Source organism: Notolepis coatsorum, assembly GCF_963971535.1.
Source record: "Notolepis coatsorum genome assembly, chromosome: 1".
NCBI classification, from domain to species: domain Eukaryota; kingdom Metazoa; phylum Chordata; class Actinopteri; order Aulopiformes; family Paralepididae; genus Notolepis; species Notolepis coatsorum.
The window spans coordinates 142,860,491-142,873,182 of NC_140165.1; the positions used below are offsets into that span (position 1 = coordinate 142,860,491).

The 12,692-nt window shown below is 43.2% G+C and overlaps 1 protein-coding gene across 1 annotated transcript in view; it reads right to left on the reverse strand.

The window, feature by feature from the left end:
- polk (polymerase (DNA directed) kappa) overlaps nucleotides 1-12,692 on the reverse strand; it is a 35,582-nt gene extending 22,890 nt beyond the window's left edge. Inside the window, exons 1-6 of the mRNA XM_084307608.1 lie at nucleotides 12,564-12,692; nucleotides 12,254-12,387; nucleotides 10,009-10,128; nucleotides 8,110-8,262; nucleotides 7,009-7,140; nucleotides 5,540-5,690 (exon numbers count right to left, since the gene is read on the reverse strand). Of these exons, the coding sequence (XP_084163734.1) occupies nucleotides 5,540-5,690; nucleotides 7,009-7,140; nucleotides 8,110-8,262; nucleotides 10,009-10,128; nucleotides 12,254-12,379 (682 nt within the window). The 5' untranslated portion in view covers nucleotides 12,380-12,387; nucleotides 12,564-12,692. The remainder of the gene's footprint in view (nucleotides 1-5,539; nucleotides 5,691-7,008; nucleotides 7,141-8,109; nucleotides 8,263-10,008; nucleotides 10,129-12,253; nucleotides 12,388-12,563) is intronic.

Consider the following 12,692-nt stretch of genomic DNA (forward strand, 5'->3'; position numbering starts at 1 on the left):
ATTAAAAAAAAAAGTTGAACACAACTTGCTGCTTTTTATAAAGCCTCAAATGACGGCTTACAATATTTCATAAAAGCAAAGTGTTTCGTTTGTCTAAGATTTAAAAAGGTTTCAACTTTACAGCACTGACAATTATCTATAGTATTTTTTAGCTTTACCTGTGTTTGATAAGACACCCAGTCAGCAGCAGTGTCCCGACCCATATACAAACATGTCTTAATAAAACGTGCTTAATTAAGTCGAATTCTGCCTTTGTCTCTATTAACTACATATAAATATTTATATAATTTTAGCTTTATAGACAAAGGTTGCAACATAATTATGTAATGTAATGTCATTGGCTGTGTAACGGAGAGCAGCTGCCCAGGCAGCGCAGCTCCCGACTCATTATTAATTTAATTAATTAATCCAATCCAATCCACTTTATTTATATAGCACATTTAAAAACAACAAAGTTGACCAAAGTGCTGTACAAGTCCCACAACATAATAAAAACAAATACAAAAAATATTATATATATATATATAAAAAAAAATTATCTCGAAGCTTCGAATTAAAATCGAATCTCGGCCCCGAAGCTTCGAAGGCCAAAAAAAGCTTTGAAGGTCAGCCCTAAAGTCCACACTATGTAGTCAGCGCATTCAGCGCATTCTTAGTTATAATTAGTTTTCTACTATCTATTAGATCAGGGGTTCCCAAAGTTTTCAGGCCGCGACCCCCAAAATAACGGTGTCAGAGAGCCGCGACCCCCACTATTATAGGAGGTAAAAAAAAGTAATGTAATTACAATTTTTCTTTAAATAAATTTAAATGTAAATGTATGGTTGAAACATGCAAACGTTCAAACGCACATGCACTAATAAGCATTGGAGGCTTTTAACACTTTCAGTGCCGGGCCGTGTTTTCCTATTTACCCCGTTGAGTGCCACCATCCACGGCCAATGTTAACGTTAATATCGCCTAATCTATGTTTTAAATTATGGCTATGTGTCTAATCTGCCCGTCGCTTATCAAAGACTCATTTTCCAGTCAACATTGGCAAGGCAGATTGTATTTTTATCGCTTCATTTCCGTTTGATAGCATTTTGAAAATCACCTGTTTTCTGGGGAAAAACAACCCATGCCTATGATAATCGCCTTTTACTGGAATATTCCAGAACGTTGTCATTTGTCGGCCTATTTATGAATCGTTTTCAAATAAACGCTAGATGATCGATAGTATATGTGTGCGCACGCACGCTCGTGCCGTGCGCTGATAATCGCTGCTCTTATTTCCTCATGGCTTTTACAGTCAAAACAGCCATATCACATATCACATAAACGCTTATATATCAGTGAAAACGAGTCTGATTATCCTAACACTGATAACATAGATTCCTTACCTGAGGTCAGATGGTATCCAAATGGTTTATTCCAATTTCCGATCGCCATTCGAAAAAATCGATAAATGTATTGATCCATCGTGTGTACAGTATAACACATGATCCGCGCGGCTCAGAGGCTCCAGAATGAACTCTGGTAGACCCCGGCTGCATCAGTGAGAAGTAAAATGTGGAGTCAGAAATCCGTTCTCCCATTCACTTGCATTGAGTCCATTCCAAAAGGGTGATTTACCATCTGGGAGACGATAGGGGGCGCTTTTTTCACATCTGAGCGCCGGCGGTCCCTGGATCTCCAACGGTAGGCTTGCGTGATGCAATATGATTTCAGATCGCTAATAAGAAAATAAATAAAAAATACCCAAGAATACCCGTGACCGTGGCATTCAACGGTCGGGTCGTAAACCCGAGAAAAGCCGTGAGTGGCACTCAAAGTGTTAACCAGGACTGGGGAAATCATTCAGGCCAGGAAATATAGTGCGAAATATAGCCCCAGTCAGGCCACCTTTTAAGCAGGGCGTTTGGGGTCCCCCACCAGGAATTTATTTGTTACAAAGTGTTGTGAAGGGCCAGATTAAACTGAGAATCTACCTTTATTGTTTGATATACTTTGTATATTATTTATATATATACACGGAATATCCCTTTACCTGCGTTCAAACCAGAGTAATATTCGCTCTCCTATTGGACAGCGCCCCCCAGGCGCCAGCGCGCAAGCCCCCAACGGCAGGTTCAAAGACAAGTTCAGGCATGTCAGAACATGCCCGGAGTCAGCGTATTGATACCAGACAAAGACTGCGGTTTGGGACTAGATATTCACTTAAGTATAAATACAGCGCAAGGTGCGCACACCGTTAGAACGTTCAGTACCTTACCCACCTTCACCACGAGTCAACGTGCAGTGAAGTGAGCAACCTTGCGTCTAACAGAGCATTGAGAACCACGTGTGAATAGGATAGTAAAGTGTCAGAGTTTAATGCAGTAACGTTGAGTTCGACCTAATCTAATGTGAAGTAAATAGTCGTTCATTATTGTATATCGTGCGGCCACAGTTCGTTCGTGTGTAGCATTACCCAGCGGTTCGTCGTGTCTTTAGCTAGTGTACTTAGCCAGGGTGTGTGGCCTAAATACGTCGCCCACACCCGAGGAGTCCTAGGCGGAGAACCGTTGGACATGTACACAGGAGAATCGGCGTCGGCGATTGCAGAACCATTACTGGTTGGATTATATTGATTTGGAACGTGGTACCCGGAGAAGAGCATTGTTGATTTCCACTGTCGTTTGGGATTCAACCTCGTGAGGATTACAACTCGGGCCGGCCTCGTGGACGGAGGCTGGCTAGCTGTCATCAATGCTATCTAGCATTTGGATTACAATTATTACTTTGCTGCTGATCAAGGGAGTTTACAAGGACTGACTCCTGTACCTGGAGTCTCTTTATTCCTCATTGAATCAGACGGAGTACCCGAACATTCCTCTACCCTCCAGGCCTTACACCCCCGGAGGGAACCCATTGTCTCCAGGCGGTACCAGTGTTGCCCTATCTAGTTGCTACTATACGACAGGTGGTGTCAACTTAGACCCATCGTAGGATTCTTGCTATTCTTAGTGACTCATGCTATTGACTGACTTTACGCATATTCTTCGCCATACAAGCGCAACCCTAATTCTCATTCTGTAACCTAATGTTGCCTAATAATAATAAATTACCCTCAAATACTATTTCTTTGTCAATGCCGTGTTCTTGTGGGTGTTCACCATCTATATTTGATGTACTGTCTGGCCAGTAATTAAAGTACATAACTAGCAGTGGTTTAATCTATCACAATCTTTAATACAGTCAGGGTTTTGTAACCCCTCAGTTACACAAAGACTTAATTTCCTGCATTCTGGTCAATCTGGTGCAGGAATTTTTTAATTTGTACCCTTTAAATGCCAGTGTTTGTGATTATTATATTATTAAAAAAACAGGCTAGCATATGTCAAGGATTAGCAACAACACTGATTTTGATGGATTTTTTGCTTTTTTGTAATGTCAGATTGAAATAAATACTCACACTCTTACCATAATAAGGGACTAAATTGTTAAAAAATGCCATAAAAATATTACATGTTGAAATAATTTACCACTTTTTCTTTCATAAATCTTTTATTCAAGTTCAGCCCTGATCATAACCACCACATATTCAATTCATTTTATAATTCTAACCATTTAAATGCCAGTGTGTGTGATGGCATCACAAATTATTGTAAAAAACACACACAAAAAGTGAAATATTTGCAATATATCAAATGCAAAGTAGATTCTTCTGGGGGGATAATTACAGGCTAGCATGTGTCAATGATTAGCAACAACACTTATTTTGATGGATTCTTAGTTTTTTGTAAGGGTCCACCAATCACATGCGGCTCCCTTTGTGTGTGTGTGTGTGTGTGTGAGAGAGAGAGAGCGAGAGCGAGAGCGAGAGCGAGAGCGAGAGCGAGAGCGAGAGAGAGAGAGAGAGAGAGAGAGAGAGTGAGAGATAGTTCTCCAACTTGTGTGAGTTTAGACTGCGTTACCCTCTGTTGCAGTGATCTCCTGGTTGTTCCCCACCTAGGTTATCTAACTATCGCACCGCTGCTACTAGAAACACTGGCCTGGCCTGCTTCTAAGTTCAGTGGCCTGACTGCATTAAAAAAAAATTATTATAATTTCTTTTTTTAAATCAATACATTCTGGAAATCATCTCGCGACCCCCCCACCCCCCCACTCCCACGCGGCTGCTCGCGACCCCTCTATGGGAACCACTGTATTAGATGGTGGTAACCTTAACCTAATGGTTAGAGAAGCAAGCTTCTGATCAGAGGGTTGCCGGTTCAAACCCCTGGCCCAGCTGGGAATATCAGAGTAGGGAAAATATGCAATCCACTGATTAGATCCATTTAGAGTTGATTTGAGTGTAGTCCGGCAACCGGCACGAAGCAGAGCATAGCAGCGTCGGGCTCCTTCCTTCCCAGCCCTTCCCAGAGACAGTCGCATTTCTCTCCTCTCCCCAGGCTCCTCAAGGCCGTTCCTACCGCCGCCTCTACTGCTCCATGGAGCCCGACGCTGCTATGCTCTGCTTCGTGCCGGTTGCCGGACTATACTCAAATCAACTCTAAAATGGATCTAATCAGTGGATTGCATATTTTCTTCAAGAAGCAGAATAACGCTAACCCTCTCTGCCTATTGGGACATCATAATCGGGCTACCAACTTGAAGACGTGGTCATTTTTGGATTATCGAAGCTTTTGGACTGCAATAAGAAGATTTTGGATCTGTTTACCGCGCACAGGACCTACCAAAATGAACTGATTAAGACACTTGGACACTTGGACTAATAATGCATTCAGTCATTTGGACGGAGTTGTTAAAACTCACTCCACTCAAATCAATAGTTATATTTCACTCTATTCAAATCAAATTTAAAGTGACGTGGCTGGGATAAATGTGCCAGTCAGTCAGCCAAAACAAATTCCTGGACCAAGGTCGAAACAGGGAGCTGCTGGAGTCGAAGGCCCTCTGGGAGATAAGAGTGGCAAGCGGCTTCCCCCACCCCCACTCCCTACCCAATCCCCCCTCCCGTGTGTACGCCCGGCGCCACTCCCACGTGATGGTGACGGCAGCCGACTAGTACGCGCGCTGGAGGGGGAGCCTAAATGACTGTCTCATCACCAAAGCCCGATCCCCCCCGTCCCTGCCCCTCCCGCTGGACAAACTTTCCACCCTCCCTCCCGCCACAACGACACCCCGGTGTTGTCGCAGCCGACTATCGCATAATGGTGTCTCAGGCATTCTGTAGTCGACATGTGTCAACAAATGTACATGTCTGTTTGAATTTATGTTGTGCCGTTGTTACTGTAAAAGTTTTATGATTGTGATGTTTTTAATGAGACGATGAGCTGTATGTGTGTGTCACTGGAATTTCCCCAAGGGGATCAATAAAGGAATATCTTATCTTATCTTAATAACGACACCAAGGTGCCCTTGAGCAAGGTACTTACCCCCAAGCCCAACTGCTCAACTGAAGATGCTCATTGGCCAACTGTGATAGCGCTTGGTCCCCTGTGTAACTACTCCCCCAAGCTGTCTTCCTAGTCATCATGCCTGTTTAAATAAGGGTTAAAACCCTGAGTCCTACCTGCTTCCATGGTGCTGGTGCGGACATGGTGGGTGCGTGGGGCCTCTGGCCAGCTCTCTCTCTGCTCCAGGTGATCTGTGAAGTCTAGATACGCTTCATCCAGGCTCAGCGGCTGGAAGTGAGGGTCGTAGTCCGCAAAGATCTCCCGGATCTAGCAGGGGGAGAGGCAGACACGACTGGTCCGTACGGATACACAGAGTCCACTCGAGTACAGCTAACTCGCTAGCGTTGCTACCAGTCTCTATGCCTGTTAGCACTGGAAAGTGATCCATTCATACCAATTTATAGTCTGTGTTGACAGGGAAACACCCATATATGTTTTGAGTTGGCAATGCTAAACACCATGAAAGACAAACAAACTCCGCCCCTCTATGTGTATCTATGACAGCAATGACCAATAACTAAGTAGTGTATATTTGCGTGCTTGACGTCAACATATGCATAATAGAGGCGGCTAGGTGGTGTAGTGGGCAAGGCACTCGCCATCAACGCTGGAGACGCTGGGTTCGAATCCAGCTCTCGGCGTTGCCATCAGCTTGGCTGGTCGTTCATACTAACACAATTGGCAGTGTTAGGGGTGGGAAAGCTGATGGGTGGGTCCTGGGCGTTGTGGACAGCGACCCCTACAGTTCGGTCGGGGCGCCTGCACAGCGAGGGTAGGATCTGGAGGGAGGTAGTGTGACCTTCCACACGTTACACTCTCCCGGTGAGAATCTGCGCTGCCAGGCTGGGTGCCGGCTGGCTGCACATGCGTCGGAGGAAAGCATGTGACAGTCTCCGGCCTCCCGGACCAACAGTAGGGGGGAGTGCGCAACAACCAGGAAGGGGGTTGGGAATTGGCATAATGACTAACAGTGGGATGGGAGAAAAATAGGAAAAAAGGAGGGGGGAAAAAGATAATAATAATAATAAAAAAAAAAATGCATAATAGGGGTGGGGGGGAAATCGATACATAGTAGTATCGCGATACTTTGCGTGGTGATACTGTATCGATACAGGGACGCAAAGTATCGATATTTAATTATTCATTAAAAAAATGTATAAGGAAGTTGCATTGTTCATTTCAATACCTGTAATAGTACAGTAGTCCACACACACACACACATGTGCATTCAGTTAAGTTGGAATATGACTGTAATACAAACAGTTCAGTTTGTCAGGTACATGCAACACAGATTACAGTGTTTACATCTGTCTGCTTGAGAAAATACCATGTTCTGCAATAAAAATGATTGAAGTGAGATGAACAGACTGAACTTTATTTTATTAGATAAAACATGTTGACAGTTTTACTTTGCAGTTGAAAAAAGGTAATAAATTAAATTTGATAAAAAAAATAAAAAAAAAAAAATCCCACAATACTCAGCGTATCGCGATATATTTAGTATCGTGAGGTCTCTGGCGATTCCCACCCCTAATGCATAACTTTATCTTTATTACTTTTCACATGTTCTATTCACACTCCTTACTTCAGTGCTCACAGCCCTGTACTTGTCAAAGTTAGTTGGAACGATGACCAGGTCAGGGCACAATTTCTTCGCGATGAAGCCTGGCATAGCGGCACAAACCCCAAACCTCCTAGCATGGTAGTTGGATGTTGACTGAAATACAAAAAAAAAAAAAAAAAAAGGGTAATGAATAAATAATCTCTCTTTATCTTTATTAAAATAGTTAAAATATTAAATTAAAAGAGTTCTGCAGATAACAGCAGTTGATGAAAGTCCTTCTGATATTTCTTTCATATTTAACAATCAATATGTATGACTGAATCACATTCCTAGACCTGATATTCGAAGTTAGATCAATTTAGTTTACAGATTCACATTTTTCTAAATGTTTTCAAAGTTATCTGGCTAACTTGCTAATCCTGCATTGCAACACTTCCCCTGATGTACCCCACACAGCTCCACCGGACACCAGTGTAACTCACTAGCATGCTCATGATGTACCCCACACAGCTCCACTGGACACCAGTGTAACTCACTAGCATGCTCATGAAGTACCCCACACAGTACAATTTTGTTTGTTTGTACAGTGTCTCCCCCCCCCCCCCTCAATGTACAGTTGTGCTTGTATATACAGTGTGCCCCCCCCCCCCCCCCCAATGTAGATTACCCAGTATGGTTGTCAATATCCCAGTGTACCCAACCCCCCCCACCCAACCTCCTCCAATGTACAGTTTCTACGTCAAATGTATATACTCCCTTTTCCTGACTCCTTCTGTATCACAAACAGTACTGTATTTGCAAATCTGGTATGTCATAAATGTATAGATGTAGCAGTACTGACTATCTGTATGTCATGTATGTCATATATGTCCTGATGAATTGAAAATGGGGGACCCTGATGTAAACAAGACGAAAGTCTTTCTCTGGTCTGCATCCCCTTAACAATTGTGTGTATTGAGCTGTACTGTATTGTACCCATTCTGCAATCTGTTAATAAAGTTTTCAATCAATCAATCAATCAATCAATCAATCAATCAATCAGCTCCACTGTACACCAGTGTAACTCACTAGCATGCTCATGATGTACCCCACACAGCTCCACTGTACACCAGTGTAACTCACTAGCATGCTCATGGATCCCACAGCCATGGGTTTGTCCTTCAGGTCGGGGCAGTCTCTCATCTCCACTGCAGCGTAGAAGGCATCCATGTCTACATGTACAATCACACGGCTCAAGTTACGACTTCTCTCCAGGTCAAAGGTCATCCTATCCACCTAAACAGGAGGGGTTCAGGGACAAATGTCTTTAATTATAAAGGAGCTAATTCTGTGTATGGTATTTGAACAAAAACAGCAGCTTATTTACATGCTAGTAATAGCACATGGCTGTATGTGTGTGTGTGTGTGTGTGTGTGTGTGTGTGTAAACCCCAATGCCAAGTGACAGCCATGTCTCTGTGCCTGTTCTTATCAGGAAACCAGACTCTTTCACCCACAGGCCAGTGGCTGGTGGATTCATAAAATTTACTTTTAGAATAAATCAAATCAAATCAAATTGATTTATAAGGCCCAACAACACACGTTAATGTCCCCATGGGCCGTACAGGTCTTCTTTAAACAAGTCAAGAAGAAAACATAACAATAAGTCAAGAACAGAACAAGGACACCATAAGGTCCAACAAATTTAAAATAAATAGGAAAGAGTGTGGTTGTTTACCTGCCTAAGTGTTGTGGTAGAGTTAGACAAACTTAGCAGACACAAACAGAAATGTACTAGAATTTGGCTGGGTGGGTGGTGCAAATTTCTAGGGCTGTCCTCAGCTAAACTCTTAGTTGGCTAATAGTCATAGGATCTGTTGACTAATAGATGTTCCTACCTTGCAAAAGGATCTCTTTAAATCTAGTGTTTACCAGAGATGTTCATACCACGCAAAAGGACCTCTTTATAAGATAAGATTCCTTTATGGATCCCCTTAATCTGGGCATCATAGCAGCATGGGGGAGGGGGAGCAGGGTTACAGGTATGGGCATGGTAATAGTAGAAAGACATAAATATAGGCAATATGATTATAGTAAAGAATGAAATAAGGAGTAAACTATAAAAAAAGTATCTCTGAATATAACACTATGAGAAAGTAAACAGTGTAATCAAAGGTGCAGATGAGGGTCTGTATGCCCTATCAGTTACATTATACATAACAATAAATATGGACAATAAAATACTTATAATTTGAATATATATACTGTGAGTAAGTAAAGTAAACTGTATAATGGCATAATATACGTCATACATTATATGTTGTAGTCCGTGCAGGTTAGGTAGTAAGAGTCAGACACACTTAGGGCGGGATCCACAAAGAATGGATTGCACGGTGCTAATCGCACCCTTACTTAAAATTCATTATGAATTGAAAATGGGGGACCCTGATGTAAACAAGACGAAAGTCTTTCTCTGGTCTGCATCCCCTTAACAATTGTGTGTATTGAGCCGTACTGTATTGTACCCATTCTGCAATCTGTTCATAAAATGTTCAATCAATCAATTACCGGCTGCTGGCAGCAGTCCCTGCCCACTGTTGTGGAGCCTGGTGGCTGCTGGTGCGAAGGACTGGCCGAGGCGGTTAGTGGTGTGTCAGGGGGGTATGAGTCTGTCGCTGAACGTGCTCCTCATTTTGGCTAGCTCCTCATAGAGGGGTGGGAGGGGTTCTCCAGGATAGCGGCCAGCTTCCTTCTCATCCTCCACTCTGCCATCACCTCTAGTTTGACCAGCTTGACTCCCACCACAGAGCTAGCCTTCCTCACCAGCTTGTTCGGTTTGTTGGTGCTTTCCATGCAAAAGGACCTCTTTAAATCTAGTGCTTAGCACAGATGTTCCCACCATGCAAAAGGACCTCTTTAAATCGAGTGCTTGCCAGAGATGTTCTCAAATCTCAAAAGCATAAAAATCAACTAATTGACTAACAAAGCAGACTAAGACCAGCTGCTCTACAAGTTTACCACCCCGGTCCACATTACAAGCTACCTGCGCTTGTGCCTTTTTCAACTGCGTGTCCGTGATGTGTGCCTTCTGTAGCATCATCTTCTCAATGCGTTGGTTCACCTGCTGCTCTTTCTTCAACTCGCTCTCATAGAACCTGGAACCCTGCAGGACAATAAAGACAGATGGATTCCATTATAGCACACCTATGAAAACAATCCATAAGAGCATGCCTCCTGCTCCTGCACTGTGCAAATGTAGGCTGTTAACCTGGGGTTGTCTCACTATGCCTGAGACAGTAAGTGTATTTGGCAGTACAAGAAAGTGCACGTACTTCACAATTCCTATGGTACAGTGAAGGGTTACAATAGCATTATTTCAGGTTATTCAAGGCAGTGATTCACATCATCAGAAAATACAGCCTTTACTGATCCCCATAGGGAGAAACTGAGATAGACACCTGACCTGACACCTGATAAGACTAGCCCCTTCCGTGACTGCGATGTGCAAGCCAGGGGCTTTTGAATACGCAGTCACTCGCAGCTCCATAGTAGACTAGCCAGGCTAATTTGGACCACCAAACACTGCTTAAAAGCTCGGGGTGGGTCCGAAATATATCGGATATAAATTTCAAAGGTACCCAGGTTAGGGTTTCACACACACATACGGCAGGGTTTGAAAGCTCGGAGTTGCTAATAAACATTTTAAATCATTTTTATAAAACAAATGGTACTCACAGAGAGCGCTGCGATTGCTGGACGTACCAGGCATGTCACAAAAGCAGTAGAAGAAGAAGCCATTTTGCCAAGGCTCGCTCTGTGAGTACCACTCGTTTTATAAAAATGATTTAAAATGTTTATTAGCAACTCCAAGCTTTCAAACCCTGCCGTATGCGTGTGTGAAACCCTAATTGAACGCTGGGTACCTTTGAAATTTATATCTGATATATTTCGGACCCACCCCGAGCTTTTAAGCAGTGTTTGGTGGTCCAAATTAGCCTGGCTACTATGGAGCTGCGAGTGACTGCATATTCAAAAGCCCCTGGCTTGCACATCGCAGTCACGGAAGGGGCTATGATAGGACCTGAGATAGAAACGCAAAACAATAAATACAAAGTACTGTACACTAATATCTAGTAGTAGCACACTCTGGACACCAGAGGCATTGTCTACTCTACGCCAGTACAATTCACTCTTATCCGATGCAATAACAGATGCTGGACAAGAATCAACCTCCTGTTTGAGAGAATTGGTCTGTACTGAGAGGTTGTATGATTGATTGATTGAAAACTTTATTAACAGATTGCAGAATGGGTACAGTACACTACAGTACAGCTCAATACATACAATTGTTAAGGCCGGGGATGCAGACCAGAGAAAGACTTTCGTCTTGTTTACATCAGGGTCCCCCATTTTCAATTCATCATAACATATATGACATACAGGACATACAGATAGACAGTACTGCTACATCTATACATTTATGACATACCAGATTTGCAAATACAGTACTGTTTGTGATACAAAAAGAGTCCAAAGAAGAGAGTATATACATTTGACGTAGAAACTGTACATTGGAGGAGGTTGGGTAGGTGGGGGGGGGGACTGTACATTGGAGGTGGTTGGGTTGGGTTGGGGGGGGGGGGTAGGAGGGGTGGGTGGGGGACACTGTACAACTGTACAAGCAAAACGGTACATTGGAATATTGACAACCATACTTGGTCATTTACTGTACATTGGAGGGGGTGGGTTAGGACATTTACAGGGGCCAGTTTCGAATTTTGCAGTCTCCCGTAGGTGTTCTTTGAGAGTGGTTTTGAAAGTGGGTAGTGATTCACATTCCTTTACAGCTTTGGGTAGGGCGTTCCACATTGATGTGGCATAATTGCGAAACATGTTTAGTCCCTTGTTTGAGCCGAATCTGGGTTTAACATGATTTGTGGAGCTCCCTCTGGTGTTGTGATCGTGGTATTCACTGACCTTTGGGAAGTATTTTGACATGTGGGTACCTACCTTGGTCGTGTAGTGTATCTTGTAGACCAGGCCCATTGCAAGTTGCTGTACTCTGTCGTCTACTCTAAGCCATCCTAGGTTGTCAAAGTGGGCAGGGGTGAGGTGGGTTCTAGGAGTAAGGTCAAGCAGTAGTCTGACCAGTTTGTTTTGAGATGTTTGTAATTTAGTTTTTAGCGCCTTTGAGGTGCTTTGGTACCATGAGGTGCAAGCATAGTCGTGACAGTTTCGACATTTCGAGCAGCACGTTAAGAATCGCTGCTCCGATTATTAGAAGCTACCTTTGATGTCTCCATGATGACTTTGTTGATCTTGTCCCTGTCGAGACCCACCATGCCAGCCTTGTTGTCATTGAGGGCCATTCTAGAGAGGAAGCCCTCCCCGTTGAACCTCCTTCCAGTCTCCATCCTTTCAGCTTTACCATGGGAGAAGACAAACAACATGCAAACAGCATTAGTTATTATAATATTATCTCAGTTGTGCTTTAATTGTAGACAGCAAGCGAATGCCATACATGTACGGACCTTACACAATAGATAGCCTGTGTGCTAGTCTGTCTAGCAATATACCAATAACATTCGAGCGGCCCACCTTTTCAAACGCTGTCCCCTCCAAAACAATCACACAGCATCGTCAAATTAGAGTTGGCTAAATATTCATTTAAATCTGAACTTGGGCGAACAAAACTGAAACGTTCAAAACATTTCTTGGATTGTGTTG